At 40.8% G+C, this 25,359-nt stretch overlaps 1 protein-coding gene across 1 annotated transcript in view; it reads right to left on the bottom strand.

Annotated features, from left to right (window-relative positions):
- RNF150 (ring finger protein 150) overlaps positions 1–25,359 on the bottom strand; it is a 114,000-nt gene that overhangs the window by 17,584 nt on the left and 71,057 nt on the right. The window contains exons 3-6 of the mRNA XM_050330624.1: positions 22,780–22,851; positions 22,285–22,367; positions 15,394–15,490; positions 10,042–10,252 (exon numbers count right to left, since the gene is read on the bottom strand). Coding sequence (XP_050186581.1) covers positions 10,042–10,252; positions 15,394–15,490; positions 22,285–22,367; positions 22,780–22,851 — 463 coding nt within the window. The remainder of the gene's footprint in view (positions 1–10,041; positions 10,253–15,393; positions 15,491–22,284; positions 22,368–22,779; positions 22,852–25,359) is intronic.

Below are 25,359 nucleotides of genomic sequence, written 5' to 3'. Positions count from 1 at the left end.
TACTGAAAGACAACTGAGAAAAGCATTCATAAAGGAAGAGGTCAGCTGTTTATCTCTTTTGTTCTTTTAAGAAATTTTAAATAAGCTGATGCCAATCTCCTTTTAACTGAAACATTTCTTTGACAATCTTGGAATAGCTCAACTTTTTTTTTTTCCCCCATTAAAAAATAAATCTTTGATGTGCCAGGCCAGGCCTGCTACATTCAAGTCTTGTTGGAAAAGACATGTATAAAAATGTAAGAAGAAAACAGAAATCAGCTTTACAACAACTGAAACCAAATTGGACAATTTTGATTTAAAGAGTTCAAATTAATTTAATGTGAGTCTCCCTCTGATCCTGTGTCTCCTTCCTGCCTGTCTCCCTTTCTCATTGAGTTCAAAATGAGTCCAAAATGAAAAAGAATGCAGCATAGTTTTTCTTAACCTGAGATCTGAAACCAACAGTTTTGTCTCTCCAGCCCAAACCAAGAGTGCAAGCATGCTTCCTCCTCACTTACCTACCTCCTTTTGCTTCCTTGCTTGTGGTTCACATGAGTGACATCACAAAAAAGTGAGCTTCATTTACTGGCTTGCAAAATTCCAGATGTGACAAAACCAGAGAGGGGTAGCCAGGATGATAAGCAGCAAAGCTAACACTGAAGAGGGAACTCAATCTCACCTCAGGGTCACTAAAGCTGCCGAAATGGACATCTCAGAATAGCTTCTCACTGGCGAACTGCCCTTGGAGGCCTGGGCTGGGCTGGTAGGAAATCCAGCAGAGACAGCAATAGAAACTGGTTTTAGGCTATATAAATCTAGGGCCATTTAGCATTTCCTTTCAAATAATCCTCCAGTCACAATCTAGTTTCAACTGAACAACTTCTGGCATCAGAAAATCCCCTTCAAGTCACAGCTTTTATCAGGGACTCTTGATGGAATGCTCATGAGAACATGAGAAAGGCCAAAGCCAAGACATCCATTTTCAGAGTTTCTTCTCAAAGCAGTGGATGGGAAAGGTCAACTTTAGTTTCAATAAATTGCCGCTGGAATATTACTAGAAAATATGTTCAGTAGGTCACTTGGCCACCACCACTACTATCGAGACGTCCCTAAAATTCTACAAAGTGAAACAAACTGGAAGAGAATAATTTCAAAACACTGTTTCTCTGCATTAAAGCATTCTGTCACTGTTTCAATCTTTTTGACTGAACACATATTCCTGCTCCACCTTCTTTTGAGTTCTGAGCATTCACACTCCTTGGAGAGGCAGAACAAAGAGTTATTACCCTGTGTACTGATATACCTGGAAAAATAAAAGTAACAAAAGCTCTGTAAAAATCTGGAAACTATCCATGTGACTTCAAAAACATAAATGCCTTTGCACTGTTCATTATTATTTTCCTTGGGAACACTACTGTAAAGTTAGAGTCAAAACTCTGTGACATTAAGTGTGGGTTTAACCTCTTTTGCCTTTTCTTTTTTATTCAAGTTCTTCACTTTTAATTCCTCTAATTGAGAAGCAGTAGTTTCCAGAAGGTTCCCAGGCAGTTTCAGAACAATAGTTAGACCTCAGGAGCTTTTAGAAACAAAAAAGATTAAATTGTTGTATTATATGTCTAGTCTGGAAAGAGGGCTTTTAGAAGCTGAATATAAATATATAGTAAATTTTCAGTTTTAACAAGGGAAGTGGACTTGCATTTTTCAGTCAAGCAAAATCAAGCAAAATCTGAAGGATTAATTAAAAAAAAGGCGAGACAGAAGGAATTAATTACTGCAAACAAATGTAATTGTTTCTGCCCTGTGGAATATGCAGCTGTTATAGTAGTTCAACAAGGCCCTTTTGAGGGTCAAAACTAAAAGCATAACCCTTCCATCACAGCTTTTCCTCAAAACTGCTTCCTTTGAAGTGTACTTTTAGGCTGCAGGTTACTCCGCAGCTGGGAGCACGTTACATCTCCCAGAGCAGGCTGGCAGACGGTCATTCTTCTAAAATTTCCTTCCGTGAGACTATTTTGGTCTCCGCAGACTGACGGCTATTCATGCGCAGAAAGACAATTTGCTGGTGCCACTGCCTTTTCAAAAAGCAATTACAGGGAAGCAATAAAGTTTAGCAACACCTCAGTTGAGTTCAATATCCCAGGCAAAAATCAGAAGTCAGGTTTGTCATGCATACGCGTGACACACCATGTTGGATGGCTGTCTCCCAAAGAAGCGCCGGCAGCTGGAAACATCCCGTTATTTAATTAACTGCACAAGGAACTGGCACATTTTAAACCTCCTTTGTGTGATTCCCTCCACCCCTCCCCACTGAGATGCTACGATTTAATAAAGCTATTTCAGTTAAGTGCTTTCCATATTCAGACTTTGCCAGTGGCATCTTTGTTCCACACATTTTCTATACACTTTTGCTGTAGGAGTATGTTTTTTCATTGTCTTATAGGATCTAGAGTGGCAAATAGAGCAGAAATTCGCAGAGATCTCCACGTAAGTTGTTTTGAACACTGTGTGTATTATTGTATGATTTAATTATTGCATATGTTCTATTGCATATGTTCTTGCCTACTCTCTGAGTGGCTCAGATATGTTAACATGAGTTACAATGAAGAGAACAGTCAAATGTATTGGCCCTTGAAAAAGACAGTCACAATATAAGGCTAATTTTGGTGGATGTTCATTAATGCAACTCTGATGCTACTATGCACTGTGCTGAATACAGCCTGAGCTTATTCCTCACTATATCAGCCTTGTCACTGGAGTGGCAAAGATGGCATCTAGCTGGGCAAGAATATATCCACATAGGTTCTATTTTCAGCATCCCTAAATGTGAGGGCTTACGCACCTCTCCTGGCTCTGAGGCAGGAGAAAATCCTCTAACACTCATGCCAGTAGTTGGATATTTCCTCTCAGATACTGGGCTTGACCTGTTACCTACTTCTCTTCTGATCATTCATGTTTCCTATAAACACTCATAAGCCACTTTCTCCATCTGGCTTATCAGTTTCAACAGTCTCAGGCCCTATCTTCACTTAAAATTGCCCACCTCCAGATCAACAAGAAGTGCAGTTACTAAAGATTTAGTGAGAACTCTCACTTCTAGGTGAAGTGACCTGGTTACTGTGGCAACTCTAAAGGATTCCTGAAGTGCCCTAATTTCTGCAGGAGTTGGAGGTAGGTAATGAAAGAAAGAGCAAGACTTGCCTAGTGTTTTATGAGCAAATACCACTTATTCTTTGAGGCTGAAATCGTAGAGTATTAGAGACCATATGTGAAAGCTTGAGCTGTTGCCCCTACAAGAATCTGGAGAAAACACTCCCCCCTGCCTCCCCCTTTCACTTAAACTCTTCTAAATGCAACTCTTTTGTGCTTTTTGAGAAATCAGAACTGCTGGTTACAACACAACAACTACAGGTGTAAGCATGCATGTGATCCTTTAAATGCTTGGGAGAAGCCAGACAGCTTCCTTGTGTAGATGATCCTCTGGCACATTCACAGGCTCAAAGCCTAGATGAATAAGGAGAAAAACATTACATACCAATGCCTGAAAACATTGTATCAGCAGAGCTCTTGTCTGACTTCTTTCATTCGAGTTACCTTCAAAGTGGTTCACAACACTGTGGAGCACTAAGGCAAATGCACACTCCATTATGAGGGAAGGCACCCAGAGCAAAACACACGCAAGCAGAATCAGGAGAGACTGCTGCAGAAATGACACTACTTTCTCAGTACCTCCTGTACCTCAGCCTCTTATTTTTATTCACCCATAGGCACAGCTGCCTTTTCACTGTCTGTCTTTTCCCACTGAATTTATGAGATCTGTTTGCTTTGCTATAATCTGCTCTTACCTGTGAGGTTTTTGAAAGTGAGTCCATCTCTGTATGTCCTGACTGGTTCAGCTGAGCCTGACCCTGGTAGGGTCTCTGGGCTCTGTGCAGTACAGGTGAGCATCACTTTAACCTTGCCTATCTGTCTGAAATTCTGGCACCAACCAGCAGCACTAACCCTGGAATCCTCCCTTTCCTCTGCCTGCCTGGCTACAGAACCATTTCTCTGTCTTACTTTGTAATTCTTATTTTCAGGTGCTGATCCAAGCTGGGTCCTTATGTCTCCCATTTGGTTTTGTTCCTGAATTGGTAAGAAAAAGATTCAGAATCACAGCACCACACTGTATTTTAAACAGCACTTCCTGGTGATTTCAGTGGAGGTTTTTGTGTAAAAACTGATGAGAACAGAAACTGCACAGACATCAAGACATGTGAGAATGAGTCCTAAATAATTAAGCCAATTGTATGCAAGATACTAAATATCTCTTGTGAGGCAAGGCTTTCATTGTCAAGCATAAATCAAAGAGATCAGTTACTATTGTTGTCTGGTCTCTCTGCAGTTCAGATTTGTATTTTACAATACATTGTCTATTTTGCTTTAAAAGCTTTCTTGTTCAATGTTTTATCCAGCTGTCTACTTAACACGGTGAAATATAAAAAAAGGCACAAGCTATTTTATCGCTGGTCCCAGTCCTCTCTCTTCTTGTCCTCCACATTTCTTTCCTCCTGTTGTACTGGCACAACAACTCCAAATGAAAAAAAAAAAAAACCAAAAAAAAACCCTAGGAAGAAATTGGTTGGCTTCTGGATTGGGTTCCCAAGGTAGCTGCACAACACAAAAGCAATATGGAGGCAGGAACTTGTAATCTGGGACAGAGAGAGGCAAGCTAGGGACAAATTTAGATCTAGAGACAGACTTACAAATGGAGCTGAACTAATGGTTTCATCCCTGCTCTGTAGACACTGTCAATATATACAGGAGATGTGAAACAGAGAACAAACAAAACAAATTTAAATTTAAATTTGCTCCTCGTGTCACAGCATTTTGTACATCCTCTTTTGCAATTTGCTGCACAGAAACACTGTCTGTATTTCACATCTTAACATATGGAAAGGAGGAGCAGTTTTATAACAGGAAAACTTCACTGTCCATTCAGAGTCTGGCAGGAGTCTCGTAGGTGTATGTAATAATCCAGAGCACATTTTTAGTGCCAGTTATGTTTCACTTGGTGACTCTTTCAAAGCACCAATGCTATGTTGGCATCAGTCTTAGTCTCAAAACAAATCTAGGAGCTCAGCTCGTTGGAAGTTTCAGTCCATGACAACAGTTTAGTGCGACGTCCTCACAAGCTTTTAATAGAGCCACCAGGAGTTATGTCACATGCCAGGCACATGGGACCCAATCTGCTCAGTTTTTAACTAGGTCCCATCAGTGTTCTCCCTCTGGGACTGTGTAAGAACTTACTAATGCAAGTGTTAATAACTTTCTGCATTAACTACTGTCTAGGGAGTTTTTCCACCTTTTCTTCCCCCTTTACATTCCGCCCAAGAAACCCACTATTAATAGCAAGGAGGAACAGTCAAGTGGTTACAAGACAACAGCGGATCAGGTTCTCATCGTGCACTTTTATCCACTCCCAAAGGCTGATTATTCTTCAAAAAGACATTTTAGACATACACAGATCAAAATAATTACTTGAAAAGTTATATTAATAGATTTAATGAAGAGCTATCAGAGAGATTTGAAAGGGTCCTAACAGTCACGATGAGCTGTACGTTGGCAGGGTTTTATGGAAAGAACAAAATGAGAGGCAGAAAAGGAACTGCTGGTATTCTCTAGACTGCCCACACTGCCACACAGTCCACCAAGCTCTGTTGACTTAGCAGGTGATATGACACCTCGGGGGAGAGCTTGTGGTGCTTCATACTAAAAGTCCCGCCCCTGTTTGCAGTAAAATTATTTATGGATCTTCCTCCAGCTACAGAGATTGTGCTAGTGGGATTTCTGATGAGACATCCCACTGAACAGAATATAAAAACTTGTCTAAATTGAAAAACTAGATTTATGAAGAGAGGGCAAAGACTTGGGCAGTGCACATTATTTTCTGCAGAAATTAGCAAGTGTTTGAGGGAGATAAATAACCATGTATGCTATAAAAGATGAAAAAAATCAATAGCTACTTTTCACCTGCAAGGGTCACCCTACAACCTTTAGAATATCTATACGCTACTTGCCCAGAAAACTACCTTTTTGAGCCATATCATTCAATCCCAGTTGAGCCTGACCCAAAGAATACTGCAATGTCCTCCTCAAATCCCAAAGCCACCCTCCAAAGCTAGCTCAGAGCTTCTTCAAGTTCAGCTCTTAGCCAAGTCCAGCTCACACCCACATCATACGTAGAGCAGACAATTCCACCTGCAGTGAAATTTCCAAAGATGTTAGCATTTTGCATAACTCAGTATGAAAAGCTAGGAACAGAAATTGCTATGATGCATCATTGTAGAATAAGATCCTTAGGTTATCTTCTTTCATATCCTTTGGAGAGCTGAAAAGTTACAGGGTCAAAGCAGTAAACTCAGCTGAGATGAACTCCTAGGTATTTCACACCATTTTTTCACCCTCCCTCCTTCCTTTTTTTCCCCCCTCAACTCCAGTTTTTCACTTTCTCCATCAATACATTTTCAACAACCGATTACAGAACTTTATTTTAGGATGCTATCCCAGGATCCTACACAAAATCCCACCACAGAGAGCAAACAGCCACTAAGACTAAATACTAAACAGACTTTGGGCTATAGATATGCTCAAGGGACTTGATGAAGGCTTGGATCTTGGTAGAAGGCAGCTGGGAGAAACTGCTGGTCCATTTTCAAGTGCTACTAAACAGGAGATGCTTGGTTCAGCAAGGAACTTTAGGACTGGTCCCCAAATGAAGTCCCATCCAGATGCTCATAGTACAGTACATCTCCCAGAGTCCTGTGGAAGACATTACCTATTCAGGAGCATAGGGAGCAAAAGGGAGAGAGAGAAGAGGAAATGTGTGCTGAGCATACACACAGAAGTTAAGATGAAAAGCGCTGGTTGAGCTCCAGAAATTAAAATCAGACCCCACTGAAGTAAGCAGGAGCTTTGCCACCACGGAGATGGAATTTTACCCAAAGTGAACAGTATTCTGGAAACATCCTCCCTCCAGACACACACTGTGGGAGCTCTTCTGGCTCTGAGTACAATCACTGGAAACACAGAAAGGGAAATTAAACCCAAACCAAGACAACAATACCAGAACGATTAATCAACAGACAGAAAGAATGCAACAACAATTAAGTGAAAAGTATTGCAGAAGTGGGTGGGAAGAAGAAGACAACTCCTGGACCACTGAAATTTGTGAGGAATAAGGAAGGATGCAAGGATTTGCAGTGCCATGTCAAGACTGCACTGGAGCCTTGGAGTCTGCACAGGTTCAATAACAAGAGGAAGAAAACCTTGCAGTGCAGATTCAGCCTCGGAGTAGGCTCCATCACTAATGCTATATAAAGAGGCCAGAACCTAGCAACTTCAGCAAAGATTCCTAGGAGCAACCAGCGTCATCGCTTACAAATTCCCAGGCAGTCTAGTTCACACAAAGGGCACGCTCAGCAAGCTCTGCAGTTGTGTAACTAACTGAGGATTCTGGAAATGAGAAATACAATGCCTGAATACAATAAACAGACACAGTGCCTATAAAGTCCCATCTACTATGACAGCTATGACCCAGTTATTTAGCCTACATTTGCCCTCTGATTTAGTTAGCATTTGGGTTCATACCACAACTATATAAAAGGTCCCTTTCACTGGCTTAAGGGTTCAGGCTGCCCAAGATGCCAAGTTCTACCTTCAGAGTGCCTGAACACCCCAAATTCACATGAGCTGACTGGAGAGACAAATTCCCATCACTGCTGGAACTCAGCCCCTAACTCCCAACCAAAGACCTCTTCTTTGCTGCAGCTCTGCTGCAAAAAGGGACCAAATGGCTGTTTCTGGGAACTGCTGCAAAATGCACCACTTTGGACGTGGTGGTGACAGCAGGTAAAGTTGCACATCTACCACTGATGAATATTCAAGTATTGTATTCCCCTTTGAGATGAGAAATCCAGATGAAGATTCATGTCTACGTGTCAGTGATGAGTGAGTACCAAGAGCTAACCAAGCATCAAATCAGAGTTCCCTGAGTGACTATGTGGCAACCACAGCATAGACAGGCACACATCTGGGTTTGGGAGATCCCAAAGTGCTTTGAATTTTCCTCAGGACTCTTCTTTCCTCACAAAACAACTGAAAAGGTCTGCTTTTAGCAGTGGGTCCCCAGCCACACCTGTGACAGCAGGGAAAATAACCAGGGAAAAGCCCTTTTCACAGTCCTTCCCCAGACATGGCAAATCTCTTCATGTGATGGAGATCCGACACTCCATATTTGCTGCCTATGTGCCAGGACAGACCTTGGACAACACTGGCTTTGGGGTGAGTTCCTTGTCCGTGGCCTCTGCTGTCAGCCCTCAGGATTGTCCAGTCTTAGGGTCTCTTGCCTGATGTTATTAAAGGTAAGTGGGAGAATGGAGGGTAAGGGGGAAAACTGAGAGCAACAGGGCAAAATAAAACATCTCTGCAGGCCCTGCAGTACTCTGCTGGCTCAGAGCAAGTTTTTCACCCAGTTATCTAACTTAGCTAGCAACATGGAAAATGAATTAAAAATGTGTTTGTTCCTTCTGCAGCCTCTGGAAACAAACCTGGAGGGAAAAGAGTGTCTGGAGAGTTACTGAGCTCTGGTGCTCCTTGGCAGCCTCAACACCATTGTTACTCATGGTGAGAAACCAGCAGAGCTGCTTCTCAGTCTGACAAGATCGTGGGATGAAAAGCATGGACTGCCCATCGTGCTGGGCTTTGGACCAGGCTGCTGGCTTTTCCCGGCATGTGTCATGCAGCCGTGTGTGTAAAGAGCACACCACAGCCCTCCTTCCCAAACTTACTATCAGACCTTGTAAAGAACAGTGGGGCAAGGACCATTATCTGTGAGAGGAACTACTTGCTTCAGGAGTGCTAAGAGGGCACAGCTGAGAACAGTGTCTAGCCCAGTCTTTATTACATTGTGGTACCATCTTTCCTTCATTGTTTAAATCAGCCTCAAATGCATTTAAAAAACAATCACTGGAAGGAACATCTTGTTTTGAACAGCTCTTGCCAGCACTCAAGGAGACTTGAGAAAGCTGAATGCCACCAGCTGAGAGGCTGGCCGTGGAAGATGGCTGGGCTTCCTGCTCACCCCTTGCTGGATTCAGTACTTAGACCATAAAAGGGCCAAACCTTTAAAGAAAACCAGAACCTAATTCACAAAGGCGAATTTAAAAATCTACTTCTGGGTCACCTGTGTCTAAAGTCACAAGTCCGGCATTTCCACAAGTTATTTTCACTGCCATGACACTGGCTGCAATATCAGGGAAAATGTGATTATCAAGTCTTTCCACAGAGTAAGGAGACTAATGTAAAGTCATTTAATCTTAGTTCTGTCATCTGTCTCCTACCTTTTACACATCATATTACTACTTGTCTTCTTTTTCATGCCCAGGCCCAAAGCAGTACCTAGAAATGGTTGAAAATGTATAATTCTTTCCAGAACCTACACTAACTCCATACACAAACCTATATTTTGTTACATCCTTCTACCTCCCTTCAAGTATATCTGATGATTTTCTACACTAGTCTTGTCAATACACCAACTGGTATCAAACACATATTTTCTACTGATTCACTATTTTACCTAAAAATGAGAATTTTAAGACTGGTACAATCCTCACTTGAAAAAGCTGACAACATTCCTTTTAAACTGTCAGAAGTAGATTTGCAACACAGAACATAATTTTTAGGAACAGAGACACATGCAGACATTTTGAGAACTACCCGTTCAAATGGTGCCCCTTTACACAAATGAAAACTGAACAGACTGAAAACATATAAAATTATCTTTTTTTTTTTTTTTTTGTACAAATAGGCAGTGTTATTTCACTGTGCTCAGGTTTTCAAGTACAGGAACTCTGACCATCAATACAGCAGAACACAGGATATTTAAATTTACTTACCCTGTAGAATCCCCGCTGGGCTTAAAGTAGGGGCCATTGCTCCAGCGAAATGCCCTCAAGAGATCAGTTTGTTATTGGGGTTTCTAAACATTTATTCTCAGTGCAAATTCTGCCAGAAATTGGAACTTACTGCTTGTTGTGAAGTTACTCTCCCCAGCCTGGGGAAAGGAGTCTACGTCTTGGATGACTTGTAGCACTCCCACAGTCCGTGCTGGGGGATCCAGGGCTACAGAGCTCTCGTTCACTGTTATGTCACTGGCTCCTGTTATCTGGTTGGTTGGTGGTCCTCCTATGGATGCTTCCAAGTCTGGAGGTATATCATCCATGCAATCTGCATTTGGCTAATGGGAGGGAAGAGAAAAAAAAAAAAGAAAATCGAGCTTCTACCTGATAAAAGGATTGAATTTACTTGTTCTCACTTATTTTGAGCTTTTCACGTTATTTCAGTACTGAAAATGGCAACATATAATGAATAAACACACAGAGTTTGTCTGTTTTCATGTACTTTAAACAATCTGTTGGAAGAGAGACCCAAAGCATGCCATGGAAATATTATTAAACTGTGTCACCTCCAACTGCTAAACATTCTTATTTATACTTTTAAAAGGGTTTAGAAGAGTGTACATTAAAAAAGTAACTCATTTATTGATATGATCTGCTCAACAAAGGCAGATTGCTGAGTCAAATCACAAATGTAAACAGACAGCAGGAAGGGGAATGATTATCTTTTCCCGAAATACACATTTTATAGAGCCAATATCAGAGCTTCCTGGAATAAGAATCCAAGGGAGCTGACTGTGGGTGCATCTATGTGTGGGTTGCAAAAATAAAACCTAAAGCTGTTTGTAAGACAAATTTCTAAACGTCAGAAGATCATTTCCCTTGCTAATACTGTATTTCCTACAAAATAAAATTATGAGAAAAGAAACAGACAAGCAATAATGGGAATTTGAAGAGTATTATTCGATTCATAGTCTTTCTTGCTATGTGATTTAGCGAGACCAACAACAGAGGAACATAGCAAGACCTGAGTTCCAATACGCAGACACTTGGTTAAGTTAGGAAATGTAAAATTAAGTTGTTTCCATTTATCTTTATTCTTCAGGAATCTGGATCAGTCACGTAGGTTTCCTCTAACTTCAGTGGTTTGAGACAATTTTGCTGTGTGATTCATCCCATACCCCTAGGTATGAATTGCCCCCTCTGCTTTCCCTCTGCTCAGCACTAAGCAGAGACAGGCCTTAAGCTGCTAGACTGGAAATCCAGCTTCCAGATGGCTAACGTCACAGGAGATGTACTCTCTTCAGTGGATCTGATTTTTTCTATGCTTAGTTCTCACATGCTAAGGCACTTTGGAAAATCTCACTACCTGCCTATCTCCCACAGCAGGCACCAAGAAACCAAGCAAAATATGATACAGCAAAGGCTTAAAGACAGGCTTAACTTGAAGCACAAGAGAAATCCCTTTGAATTCAGGCACAGAAGGTTACCATACGCTTACATGTTTTTTCAGAAGGAGGAAATTCACATGTTTTCCCTTTTTCACATACATTCCCTGTCTCATGGTTGCCACCTCATAAGTACTTTTTCACAAATGTTCCTAATGAAAAAGGCAGGCAATTTAAACAATCTTATATCCACAAAATGAAGTTTGGAATAAAAATTAGAATTGTTGTTGCCTGGCTCCAGTCTAATCCACATGCAGCAAGAGCTCCCCAGAATTGGGATAAAGGCACATTCAGCTATACCAGGTTTTAATGAAACTCACCGAATCTGTACTTTTAAAAATTAAATACCAATCACTTATCTGCAGGACAGGGATCCAAAATTATCCCTTAGATGTAGCACTCTTAGCTATTATAAAGAAATGTTTTTGGAATTTCATTTTTAACTTAAATTTGCCTTTGGTGGTAGTGTGCCTTAAAAAAAAAAAAAAAAGGCCTGTTTTCTATTACATAAAAAAGTATTTCAGTTTTTTTCAGGGGATCAGTTGTTTGTCCTTTGCTCTGATGACAGTTATTTTTTCAACAGGGTTTTATAACAAACTTTTAAACCTTTAAAAAGGGGGGATTATAACTGAAAGCCAAATCAAACACTAAAGATGTAGAAATAGTATTGCTTGATATAATTAATCCCTTTACTCCTGAATCATTTTAGTTGGAAAAAATGCCCCAAAGTAAGCAACATGCTACAAAACTAATGATATGAAATACTGATCAAACCCCTCCCTCCCCCCACATTATGGCTTTTGCTGCCAGAGTGACCCAGATACATTTGCTAAGTTTAATTATATTGGTTTCACTCATTCCCTGCATGTGAGTGCTTTGGGAGCACAATTCCACTAAAGTCAAGGGAAGGTTTTCTATTGCCTTCTGAGGGCTTGGCTAAGGCTCTTAGTGAATAGCTTCAAGTCACACAATCTGCTGCCAAAAATGCAGCTGACTGCATATCCAGCAGATATTTGCAGAAAAGAGGGAGAAGCAGAGGGAAACTATTTTATGTGATATGATCATCCCAATAGCAATGTAGGACTATTTAAAATGAAAGACACTTTCGCTGATAATCTATTTCAGATATTACAGCTGAAGGAGGTATAGTCTGAGCTGGATCCACCAGCAAAGAGAAAGTGGAAAAGGTTAGACCAACCATTTGCTGATAAACAGTTAATAATCCTCCAGAGCTGCAGAGTGCCACAGAGAAAAGTGAAGGTGTTTGGGTGCTCAGCTACCGTGAAAAGGAGTGCAGGTATTTCAGTGTCTCACAGCTGCCTGGGGAATCTGGGTTTAGGGCAGATAATATTTGAAGTCTCTGTTACAAAGTAAATGGAGAGTTTAGATGTGAACTGAATTGAAACTTTGAGGTATTTGGATTTTAACCAATCCCTTCCTGGAAAATCCCAAGTCTTCCTGTGAAACGAAGCACAATATATCCACAGTCACACAAGCCAGGTCTTTAATAACAACCATAGGACAAACATGCAGTTGGCAGGAAAAAAACACCATAGCCCTGCCTGTGGTAAAATTTCCTTATTCCTCTCATTGTAAAAGCTTGGAAAAGGACTTGGGCAAATCTGCACTCAAGTCTCCCATCAGAGACTGGTGACTGCCTAATGCTGCTTTTCTGTGTGTGGAAATTTCACCTGAGATGGCTCAGCAAGACTCAAGAATGTGGTTAGGGAGTGACATTTTGCTTTATCCACTCTATAGAAATGTCTGCCCCTTCTCACCAAGAAGCCTTACAGCTTTACAAGTGCTTTGAGGGAACATCTTTTCCCACAGCAGCCTATGGATATGTGGCTAAGCAATGAGGATATCTGACACATAGTTCCCATGGACAACAGCTCCTACTGAAGGCCACCTCGAGGGGTAAGGCTCTCCCTTCATGAACCTAACTGATGATCCATGCAGGTGGGAGCCAGTGTGCTTCCTCCAAAAGATGTAGGGGGCTCTTCTTCAGTTCGTTGTCTTAGAACAACCTAAGGAAATTTTTACGGAAATTCATACAATAAAATCCCCTAAACTTTGCTAGTGGAACATTAACATACAAGTGTTTTATTTTTAGCATTAAGACAGACCAACACTAAGGCTGACTTGGAAAACTTAATTTGAACCAGTTGTTCATGTATGTTACAGTAGTGTCTTTAATTACATGCCCAGTACAATTATTTCCACAGAAACTCCATGCAGAAAACTCTCAGTGACAGGAGCCTTTCTGCTATGTGGTACAGAGAGAACAGGGAGCTGTGAGAAGAGAAATGATGGCTGAGGAAACTGAATGGCACTTCAATTATTCCTGGCAATTAGGTTCTATACCTCCCACTCCAGAGCTGTTCATATACAGTAAAGGCCAGTCATGTAAAACAAAACCTCTACAGATGGCCTCTGGGCATGTTTTCCCTTCCCCTTGCTGTGCCCAGCCTCAGAAAGTCTGTGGACATGCTTAGCCCTCAGCAGCTGCCAGTGAAGCCAGTGAGAGCTGTATTCTGGATGCAAATTCTCACAGCACTAAACTCTCTGGAAGCCTCTAACATCTCACTGCAGGCCTCCAAAAACCAGTGGTCTGATTTGCCTTATATCCCCTGATTATGAAGCCTGACAAAGAGCACCTTAATGAAGTGCTTGGGCAAAAGTGTGAATGGACCAGTGTGAGTGCAGAAATGATGCAGAGGAATTGCCAGAATCCCAAGTAACTGCTCACTGGCAGGCCTGTGAACTGAGATGTGGAACCCGGAGAAAAAATTCTGTATTTAAGCCTAGGTGCAGAGATGCTGAATGGTAGGGCTAGCCTTCATTCTGACCTTTCATCTCAAATACTGATTGAACAGTTGTATCATCTTTCAATATTCTAAAGACATGTTTAGCAGAAAAAGGAGCCAAGCTGTAATGACAGGTTACCCCAACTACAATGCTCTACTTCATTTTTCCCATTGCATGTTTTTATTTTGGATTGTATGAGGTTGATTAACGTATCGACCCACTTCAGCAAAAACATATTTCATTGCTTGCTGTGGACCCTCTTCTGCAGCAACCTGCTTCCTACTCTCCATGAAAAATGAACTCTGGGGAAATGGCTGGATCAGCTCCCCCAGTCCGTTCACGTGAGCTGTTTTACTTTATATAGCTCTTTCATATGGGAACTGGCACGTCACCATCTCTAACTTGGGAGGGTATTTACAGCACCTGTTAATTCATCAGCTGGTGGTGTTTGAGTACTGAACTTCACTGTCACGTGGCAAGCCTTGCACAGGGGGAGAGAGTGACTCACTCCTTCCTAGTGAAGCCCCTGAGCTCTGTGGTAGCTCCAGCTGGGAAACAGTATGGCAAACGGGACATGCACTATGTGAATGCAAACATGCAACTTAAAAAAGAGCAATTGCTTTGGCAGCTACTAACCACATCTGAATGTCTCAAATAACAAAGAGCTTTCTTGTATGTCATGTGGCCCACCATGGGAGAAATGCCTCTTAATTGGAATTAGGAGTACAGATCTTGCTCCAGATAGACTCTAAGAAAAATCTGACAGAAAAAAGATTTGGTTTCCCAGAATGAGCAATTAGTTGTCCTTGAGAGCAGAGAAAATTTTATTTGCAGACTTCTTCTTTGAGATTGGAACTGAGAGCATGATTAAAAAAATAAATCCAGTCCTGATTTAAAACACAAGCAAAATCTATGTGAAGGAACCTATAAATCCACTAAAACACCAGTAAACAATCTTTTGCTCCACAAAGCAGGCAACCACAGACACACAAATCCCAAGCCCCAACCAACCCCCAAATACACACTCTTCCTTGCTAATAGAAGTGGGGCACAGGAGAGAGGTAGAGTCAGACATTTCGGCTTGTACATCCCTTAATAAATCAATTAATAAATCAATAACATGGCAAAAAGGGTAGGATGGGCACAGACAGGCAAAGGGCTAAGGATATACCCAAGTAGCTGGTGTTTCCCTCCTGCCCCACCCAGCTGCTCTGTGATGTGCTTACCGGAATCCCTAGAGCTTTTAGAATATTCATTTTACACATCGGGCAGGTACGATGGTCTAGCAGCCAGGGGTCTACACAGGACTTGTGGAAAAGATGCCTGCAATGAAAACCAGGAGATCTTAATTCAAATGCACCACAGCACAATTTACCACTTAGTACCAGATGATTCTGAATTCAGCAAAGAGACTGCAGTTTGAGACCTCTGCAAAGACTGCAAAACTAGATCCTATGCACACAAGACTAAGATTGTTCCTTCAGAATCTCAAGTACAAGTGCACATTTAAATGTGTTTGGAATAGAAGACATACATAATTAGAGAATTAGGGAAAATACACAAAATGCATCAGCAAATCCCATATTCTTTAAACATTAAAGGCTGTCAGTAAACAAAAGCTGCTTGTTGGTAAAGGTAAAAATCATGTTAGTAATTCTTGATGTTTCTACAGACAAACCTGATTACACCTGATAGTTTAAATGTGAAGTCATTGAGTATAGTATTTTTCAGGACAGAGGCCCAAGGAAATAAACTGAATTTAAAAAAGATACTTTTAATTTAAACAGAAAAGCCAGGATGATGCTTTTTAAAACATTCTCCCTGACTTTCCTGCTCTTTAGAAGCTGCCCATCAGAGAGAGCTCCTACACAATGCCAGCCCTGAAGCACTTGTTGCTAATACTATTCTAGGTCTGAAGTGATGGCCAAGCAGCTACCTTGTAGGTGCTGTACACCACTTTGCTTAGGTGGAGGAGCTGAAAGTTTCTTCTCTAGCATTGCCTGACACAAACTGATATTGGGAGTGTATTCTGTTACTAGGAATACTAGGAAACATTTCTTCATCAAAAGGGTGGTCAGACATGGGAACAGGTTGCTTAGGGAAGTGGTGGAATCACTATCCCTGGAGGTATTTAAAAGACATGTGGATGTGGCACTTGGGAATATGGTTAAGTGGTGGACTTCTGCAGTGCTGGCTTACGTTTGGACTTGATGACCTCACAGGTCTTTTGCAACTTAAACAATTCTGATTCTAAGGCTCAGCCTGGAGCGTGGCACTCACCTGCTTCTACAAGGAAATGCAATCTCTGAGAAAGCCAGAATCACTTAATGTACCAAAATAACGTTAAATATTTAAGTGCCACTTATTCAGTGGAAGGGGTCAGCAGACGTATTATGGTGCAGCCTCTCTCACACAAAAGATGCACGTTCAGCTTGATGGAAGATACTGAAGTGGACTTTAACCAATACTGGTTTGCAGCCCCAGCTCTTACTAACATGCTGTTGACCCGCAAAGCAGCTGTTTGGCTTCTGAGAGGACTGCAGTCCTAAGTAATACTAGAAATTCAAAGTCAAAACTGTGTGAAATCTTATTCTTTTCACTACAATGTTTTTTCTCACTACTTCTAGAAAAAAAATGGATCCTTTGTGAATCAGAGCTACATAGCACATTATCACATTCCTGTGCTTGGTATCACTTCACACAAGCATGGGAAAGTGCAAATCTGTTCTTGGGAGTTCGATCCAGTCTAATGATATGAGTTGGCTGCAATACTGAACTTGGTGAAACCTCATCTGACCCTGTTTGTCAAAGCAATTAATGCAAATGAAGCATCGTTAAGTTTAAACCTAAAGTTTAAACCACTTCTTTACTAAGGCTACTAAAGATTAGAGCTGTCCTTCCAAACAAGACCTGACTTAATGGATAACAACACAATGTACCAGATTTTGGTCTCTGTCCTGCATAAGAATTCCTTCCTTTTATCTTAGGAGGGACATATTCAGTGCATCATCAGACAAGCATTCTGAAGAGGGGAAAGCTTACAGTTCTCAGGCATGTGTAATTTTACATCTGTCTGACCTACAGAATTTCTTGGGTGTGTTAATTCATGGAGGGTATTGAAAATCAATGTCTTGCCTTTCAGCTATTTGAAATACTGATGAAATTCATGATAGTGATTGGTTTTAATTATATCATCAAATTAATAAACAGATATATTTATTGGCAAACATCTGAAGCATATTTGTGCCAAAATAATCAGTAGATTTACAAAATCTGAGATATTTATTCTCTCAGAAAAAAATCCCAGATTTCCAAAATCTGTTTTGGATAAAAAAAAAATACATAATTTCTATTAAGACATTTTACCACAGACTAGAAAATCCCTTTTTGTTTTCAAGTTCCAGCTTTGAAAGCCTCAGTCCAACTGAGGTTCATTTTACAGAATTTTGTGATGTTTGTTCATCACCAAAAGCTTGGAACTTTTGTGACTTAAAGACTTTAACAACTGAAGTTCAGTGCTCCTGAAGTTGGCTTCAAAAACAATATTCTAAAATAAGTCCTAACAATGCCAAATAATTTAAATACATGACAGATTGTGTCACTTTGCACTTCTCAATACTAATGTAGCACAGTCTATTACGAATCTACTAATTTCAGATTTAGTATGCACAACAGAAGGAACTTGATTTGACAGAAGTCTATAGAAAAATGGAATGTTATTGAAAATCAGATAAAGATTTGCCTTTTAAAATTGTTGTGCTGCATTATACAATTAGAGCTTTCATAATATCTATTTTGAACATATAAACATTTGTGAAGAGAAGCACAGGGGCAGGCTTTGCAAATTTGGAAGTTTATTTTCTTTGTTATTAGCTATACCACCATGTACATGCTTATGGCTTTTAACAAATTGTCAATTGTGGGATGTCCTGATCAGTTCATTATCCAAATTCAGGCAAAATAAGGGTCAGCACAAGGTAAGATAAGAGAGCAACTGCAGTATTTCACCATCACATGGTAAGATAAAGATGTGAAAAGATCAACTGCAACAAAAACCCTTCCCCCTTTGCAGTTCTGGCTGATGCAAGCTTTAAATGGAAGGAGAAGACAGAGGCATCACGGATGAGTTCAGAAGTAATGACCCATACAGGGAGACATTAAAGAGAGAGATGTTCCAAGTACAGGCTCAGGACATGGCTTTGACAATCAAAGTCAAACCTAGAAAAAAATACTGCCTTTTCTCCCTGTTGTGTGCAATCAGATGCATTGCAAAACTGTGTTGATTGGGATGGGTTGAAAAGTTTCTCAAAAGAACTATAACTGATTAATTGTCAGAGAGGAAGACGAGGAGATGTTGCAACAACGTCATACAAAAGGCTTTCATAAGGGGAAAGGAAACAACTGCTCTCCACCTCTCCAAGGGATAAGAGGCACAATGATGTGTTTAAACTGCAGCAAGCGAGATCCAGGCTACACAATAAGAAAGGTTTCACCACAGTCAGAGTAACAAAGCCCTGCAATAAATTATCAGGGGAATCTGCAGTCTTCATCCCAGGAGACTGCAGAGTGTGTTGGAAAAAGCTCCCAAGAATGACACGTGCGTGCCAGAGTCCCTGTGCCGTTCCAGAGGTGGTGGCCTCCTGAGATCCCTCCTGCACTCTTCTGCGACTGCACAGGGTTCACAGAGCACAAAGAAAAAGAACCTCAACATCCCAGAGCACTCCATTTACTATTATCTAAGGAGTACTTCATGTTTGTTAACTGGTGATTACTTTTGTTTGAAATGTATTTATGCTTGCTTTCAAGCTGCAATTTTAATCACACAAGAAAAAAAAAAAAAGTCATGTTGAGCTCAGTCCCAAATTATAATGATGATTATAGTACAACTATTGTAAAGCTTTCAGCTTGCCAACAATTTTGAGAAGTCTTTTTTCCAGGTTAGGGGAAACTGTTCTTCTTCTGCCTTCCAATCCTAGTCTCATCTCTGCATCCCTAGGGACCGTGAGTAAAAGTATCAGTTGCCTGGATTAGACCTAGGGCTAAAGCAGAGGATTGAGAAGGGTTTTGATGAGGGAACACTGTAGTATCCAACAAGAAGGTCTGAGCTTTTAGGGGTGCATCTAGGGTATTATTTGTTTACTTTTAAGGTAAAAGGAAGGATAAAAGAAGATGATGAGTGTGAGAGGAAGAAATCAAAGGAAAGAATGTGTGCTATGAAATAATGTTCAAAGGAAGCTAATAAAAAGAGAAAGCGGGAGTGAAGTAGACTCTGAAATCACAGTTGTTCATAGAGTGAAGGTTCAGGGGAAGAGAACGAGCTGGAATGGGGTCAGAGAGTGTGTTTATTAGTGAGAGAAATGACACAGCCAAAAAAAAAAAAGCTTATGAGGAACTCAGCAGAGATAATGTTGAAAGAAATGTCTTGCCTCTCTGTAGAAGTTTACTAAAGTTAGTAGAAGTTTACTAAAGCTACTGCACTGGGGGCAGCAGCACCAGTAACTTCTCCAAAGCCAGAGCAGAAAAGGCAATGGTGTTTTGAAGCTGGAGATGGAGGACAAGCAGAACAAACCAGGGCTGTGACAAGAGATGTCACTCTGGGAACAACGAACTTGGTTACATGAGATCTTGTGTCAGTGCCCTCAAAGACAACTTCAGTGATGTTTGCTACCATTAAACATAAAACTAGCTGCAAGTCAACACTTTTCTTTTTTTTTTTTTTTTTACCAAGTGTCATTCCTTATTTATTTAATACACTCTGTAGAGTGAAGTTTATTAATACAGTCAGTTGTGGGAGCTGCCTGAAGAGGACAGAGAGGAAGAAGCACAAGTTCACTGGAATTCTCCTCTGAGCTTTTCAGAATGGAGTACATAACAAGCAAGCTATCCCAGTGCCAGCAGAAAATGGGACATTTGGGGAAACAGCAAAGTCCAAGTCAACATGTAGCTATTTGACTTCAGAGCTCATCCACTGCAATACTGGCTGGTGGACTTTTGGTACCAATTTCTTAGGAGATTTCAGCTCTTACAAAGTCTTAAAGAGTCTTTAAAAGAAATCTCAAGATACACAGGGCTTTATACAGCACGTGCCTGCCAGCAGTGGCTTTCCCAGTACTACCTGCAGTACAGGGCAGCACCTTTCATGTACAACGCCTGGGGTGTATTTTGCTTTGCAGATAAAACCTTCTACATCTCTGATAGAAACACTAAGGTTAGTCAGCACTGGTGTCATATGGTGCTGGCTTCTGCAAGCTTGGTGACAAGCCAGCCTCTTATTAAACAGCAGTCTAATGAGGTTCCCACATTAAGAAACTTCACATGGTTTAACTGAGGATGCTGGAGGAAAAAACTACAGACTCTATAGATCTTTATGAAGATATAACACACTCCTACTCACTTCACAGAGACAGAAATTAATCTTTTTTCTTCTTTTTTTATTTAATTTTTTAATGAGGAGACAAGACTGTCAACAGCAGAAAGAGTCATGACTACCGTTTCATGTTTCAGAAGTTCAAACACATGCGAACATGCAAAACACTGCCCTCACAACTTGTGTAGCCAGGAAGCCAGGGATTGTGAAGTAGCTGATTGAGAAAGATGAGTTTTTATAATTCCAGACTGCTGAGGCTCAAACCGTGACTAGTTTACAAGACAGTTCTGCAGCTTCTACCCTTTTAGCATGAGTCATTTTCTAGGCGACCTTTTAAGTCAGCCAAGAATCGAACACCACCTGTTAACTATGTGTTTCCTATCCACTCTGCTTGACTCAACGCTGTGGATGACAAAGTCTTATTGAATTATGAGGTGACACACAAGTGAAAGCTAAAGCTTAGACATATTTTAAGATGTTGTATAACTACCTCCAAACACTGCCTAACATGCAAAATTTCTAAGCTTTATTCTGCCTCTATGCAAACAGGTTTGATGTCAAACCAAGGTCTGTATTTTCTGGTAATTTCTCACTGTTCTGTATTTCTGCTTCACCAGAGGATGTGTTTGTGTCTGTTTGTAAAACAATAAAAGAGCTCACATGTGATTTGTCATTGTGAGGATTTACAGTAGGTCAAATTTATGATTAATCCATTGCTTTTTGTTTGCCACTTAGAGATGACAGTAAACAGATTTAATGAGTTGCATGAACTAGATGAAATGGACAGCTTGTAACATTCAAATATCTACTAGGGAACAACATAGCAGGAAAATAAACAAGTATTTTGGTTTCTCAAGCCAATGAATATGATGCAGGAGAAGAAAGACGCTCTATTAAAAAATAAAACCCTCTGTTCTGTATGTACAGCACTTGAGATTCTTATGTCTAGGGAAATCAAACACCTCCTGTTGCTCTCCTGGAGGAACCAGTGGTCCTAAGAAATTTCCTAAGAAATTGATTTCCTTAGAGAAATCCTTCATGTCACTTCACAGATGACAATACAACAGCACAAAGATGAATATAGCTGTTAGGGGTGGCAAGAGGCTCCGCTCCTGTTCCACATCACTGCGAGTGTAAGTTCTGCACAGGACACGTTCACATGAGGGGAAAAAAGGAGAAAGAATAAACCCAAGAGCTCTTCTTCTCACCTTTCTTTACTGTTTCTACTCAGTGTTATCTCTTTGTATGATAGGGGATTTTTTTGACCAAAGTCATCCCTTTCTGAGTGACTGAACGTGGCCCAGGACAGCAAAAGAAGTAGCTCCAAGGAGAGCAGGAGCTTGCTCTATCCCTGCCTGCTGTGGCCAGAGTTCACCTTGGAGTCAGAAGCAAATTCTCCTAAGGCATTTATTCTGGACTGATTAAGAAAAAAAAAAGTGAGGAAAACAGAGGAATCAAAACCTTTAGTGTAAAAATCCTACTGAAGACCTTTGTAACAGGTCCAGATCAGACAAAATTTCTTACTGTCATACTAAACCCTCAAGGTCCCACAACCATTAATACCTGTTTCACTTCATGCTGAATAAAGAGGCATTTCAGATGTCTTTACCAACAGATTTTGCATAAATCCAAATAATTAACTCACCCTTCCCTCCCCTAGCTCTCAGGTAATCTCATCAGTGTGAAACTGTGAGAACAGAGACTGTCTTGAAGTAGAGAGATTATCAGAGCTAAAGCAACTTCAACTTACCTGCAAGGCAATATCCTGACAACATCATTGGGCTTGTAGCCTTCAATACAAACAGCACAGTTATCAAAGTCTGGCTCAGTCTCCTGCAGGAAAAAGAACATTCATAATTTTCATTTTTTGTATTTTTGTTAGCTAATCTCTTCATACAAGAGCCTATGTGACAAAGTAAAAACAGTCACTGAAGTAGATTGCAAATCCAGTAAATGCATTTCAAGACCAGCAAGTCAGATTTTCCAACATGTTTCCAGCTAGAAACTTGCACTGGGAAGCATGCAGATTTAGCGTGTTTTATCTTCAAGGATTTCTTGCATCTTTACTGAATCACCCTCTCTACTCCATTCCCTACATAACTTGCTTACCAGCATTCCTCCCCCACCTGAAGGACACAATAGCTAAATAAGCAATTGCCATTTCTGTTCTGCCTCGTTGTCCCAGAGGTCTGAAGGAATCCTCAGCACAGAGTTTCATTTAGTAACAAGCATTTTGAAAAATTACCTTGTCACCTTTCCTGATGGTTCTGACTTGCAGCTTGCTGATTGCTTTCTTTGCAGCATCTCCAAGCCGGCGCTGTAATACAAAATTTGATCTTACGAAAAGAGCAACTCTTCATGCAGAAACCATCCCTTTTTCTCCCTACCCTTCTTAGTAATTGCAAATGACTGTACATGGAAAGGGAGAGTGTATAAATATAATAATTCATAATAAGGCCACAGTAGGTGTTCTAGGCTTGTTGGTAACCCAGAGCAGATGAGGCAAAGCTACTCTGATAGAGTTCCAGTGGAGATCGCATGTGAGCCCCTCCTGGCACTGCACTACAGCAGTGAGTAGCAACAGATGTAAAAAGTCCACTATTCGGGTATCCTACATCTTCTCTCTCCTTTTTTAACGACACTTAAAAAAAAAAATACTGGGCAGTAAGCAGAGTGAACACTGAACTTTATTCTTACATTGGTCCATTACTAATTCATGATCTTCAGCAAAATGTAAGACCTGAAAGTGAGCTGTTAATTTGTTAACCACAAAAACTGTGAAAAGTCTCTCCTGTTCTTTTTTCCTGCAGAGTAGCCTACTTTGTAAAAGCAATGCAAAGTACAAAAATGAGGATAAAGCATCTGCATTTTACTTGCAGGTAAAGCACTATATAGGCCTGCAGTAACATCCTATCCATACATAACCATTTGCTCAATTCTTCCCCTTTCTATCTTTCCCTCCAGTGCACCACAAATTGGTAACCATGTGAAATTTTTGTCTGTTCTCCCATATTTCCAAAACACCATTATCGTGCTAGCATGGTCACAGCCACTCAGGATTAAAGTATGTAATAACAGCCTGATGCAAAACACCCTGTTCTCAGACGCTGAAGATGGACACGTCTGCCCCTTGCAAGAGGCTGTGAACACTGCAGGGCAGTTCACACAACCACTGCCCAGTGGTCCTGTGCTGTGGAACTTGTGCCTGTATCAGTGCTCTAAGGACTTGGCTGCTCACCTGTGCTAGCCCATGAACAAGGCCATCTGCAGACAGACTCACAGGCTGGAAAAGTCTTTGAGAGGTCATGCACTCCCAGCCGCCCCCTGCTCAAGGCTGGGTCAACTTCAAAGTCAGAGCTGTGTTCAGTCAAGTTTTGAATATCTCCAGGAAGGGAGATTTCACAACCTCTGTGGATAATTTGTTCCAGCGCTTAACCAATCTCAGTCTTTTTTCTTTTCTAAACATACTAATGGAATTTCCCTTGCTGTAATTTGTCACCATCAATGTGCACCTCCAAGATGAGGCTGACTCTGACTCCTTTCTGACCACCTGTTATGCAGCTGAGGGCTGGAAGCAGAGTCCTTCTTCCTCCTCTGCTCCTCTCCCAGCTTAGCATGTCAAGCTCCCTTCACCTCTCCTCAGATGCCATGTGCTCCTGTCTCCCGATCATAGTGGTGACCCTCCTCCCAGGCACTTCCCACCTTTTTTCTGCCTCTCTCATTCAGTTCCAGGCAGCAACACCTACTCCAATGTCTTCTTGTCAGCTTCATAACAGTCCATAATACAGCGCATCCCAATTTGCCACCACTTGAACTCTTCCCTTCACCTCCTCCCCCCATCTATGTTTTTAGCCATGTGTTGTTAGATAGGAGAGAGACTTAGGGCCTTTGGTGACTCAGAAGACATTCAACTTTCCTGGCTGGGAACACTGCCTGTGCTGGAGTTCAGAGGGACTGGTCAGCAGGAAGGGTTTCCAGCTGGAGGGAATGAGAGCAAGAAGCCAAAAACAGACGGAAGCTGGAGGCAGTTTGTAAGTGTAGGCCTAATCACCATACAGATATGACTAATAAATTACCACTTTGTTCTTCAGATTCAATTAAAATCACTGAATTAAATTTGGAGAGTGAGCTTATTGGATTGGAAAGACATGGAAGCTGACAAAATGCATGCAATACTGAAAGCAGAGGGCAATTTCAGATCTGGCTAAAGAGGTGAAAACAATCTTGGCTATCATATGAGATTTATATATGAGCTTTCCAGCATAACTAATTATTGCATGTGAGGGAGTATTTTGCAGTTATACAACATCTCTTTCTGTGGTCCATTTTTCTCACAGTCTCCCTTAAATAAAGGGATCAGATGAGAGCTGGAAACATTTCTTGCCAGCTATTTGGTTCTTTAATGTAAATCAAAGACAGACTGATAATATACAGCAAGACAAGAGCCATTATGTCCTGTTTCAGAAATTGCTTGTGATTCCTTTTTATCACTATTATTACTTAAACGAATGAAATGTCTCAGTTCTTCTTTGCACGCACTTGAAGGGGAAAGGACAAGATTAAAAACTCATGTACTTCTTTGATCTGCTTGTTTTCATGTTTGCTTTCTCTTATCTATCATAAATAGAAAAGTTCATGGCACATGCAAATGAGAGTAATTTAGTTTTTCAAAGAACAGGAGTATCTTGGAGTAAAGGCATACTTTCAAAGTATTCTCCCATTTGAATGCAAGGTGTGCTATCAATAACCATTGATTTCTCCTAAAAGTTAAGAGGCATTACAATAGTCCAAGGGTTTAAAGTGAGGCTTAGAGATTTACAATCAT

Source organism: Myiozetetes cayanensis, unplaced genomic scaffold (genome assembly GCF_022539395.1).
Source record: "Myiozetetes cayanensis isolate MyiCay16 unplaced genomic scaffold, myiCay2020 scf42, whole genome shotgun sequence".
Lineage (NCBI taxonomy): Eukaryota > Metazoa > Chordata > Aves > Passeriformes > Tyrannidae > Myiozetetes > Myiozetetes cayanensis.
Note: the sequence above shows the minus strand (reverse complement) of the source record. Positions and strands in the feature narration are given on the sequence as shown.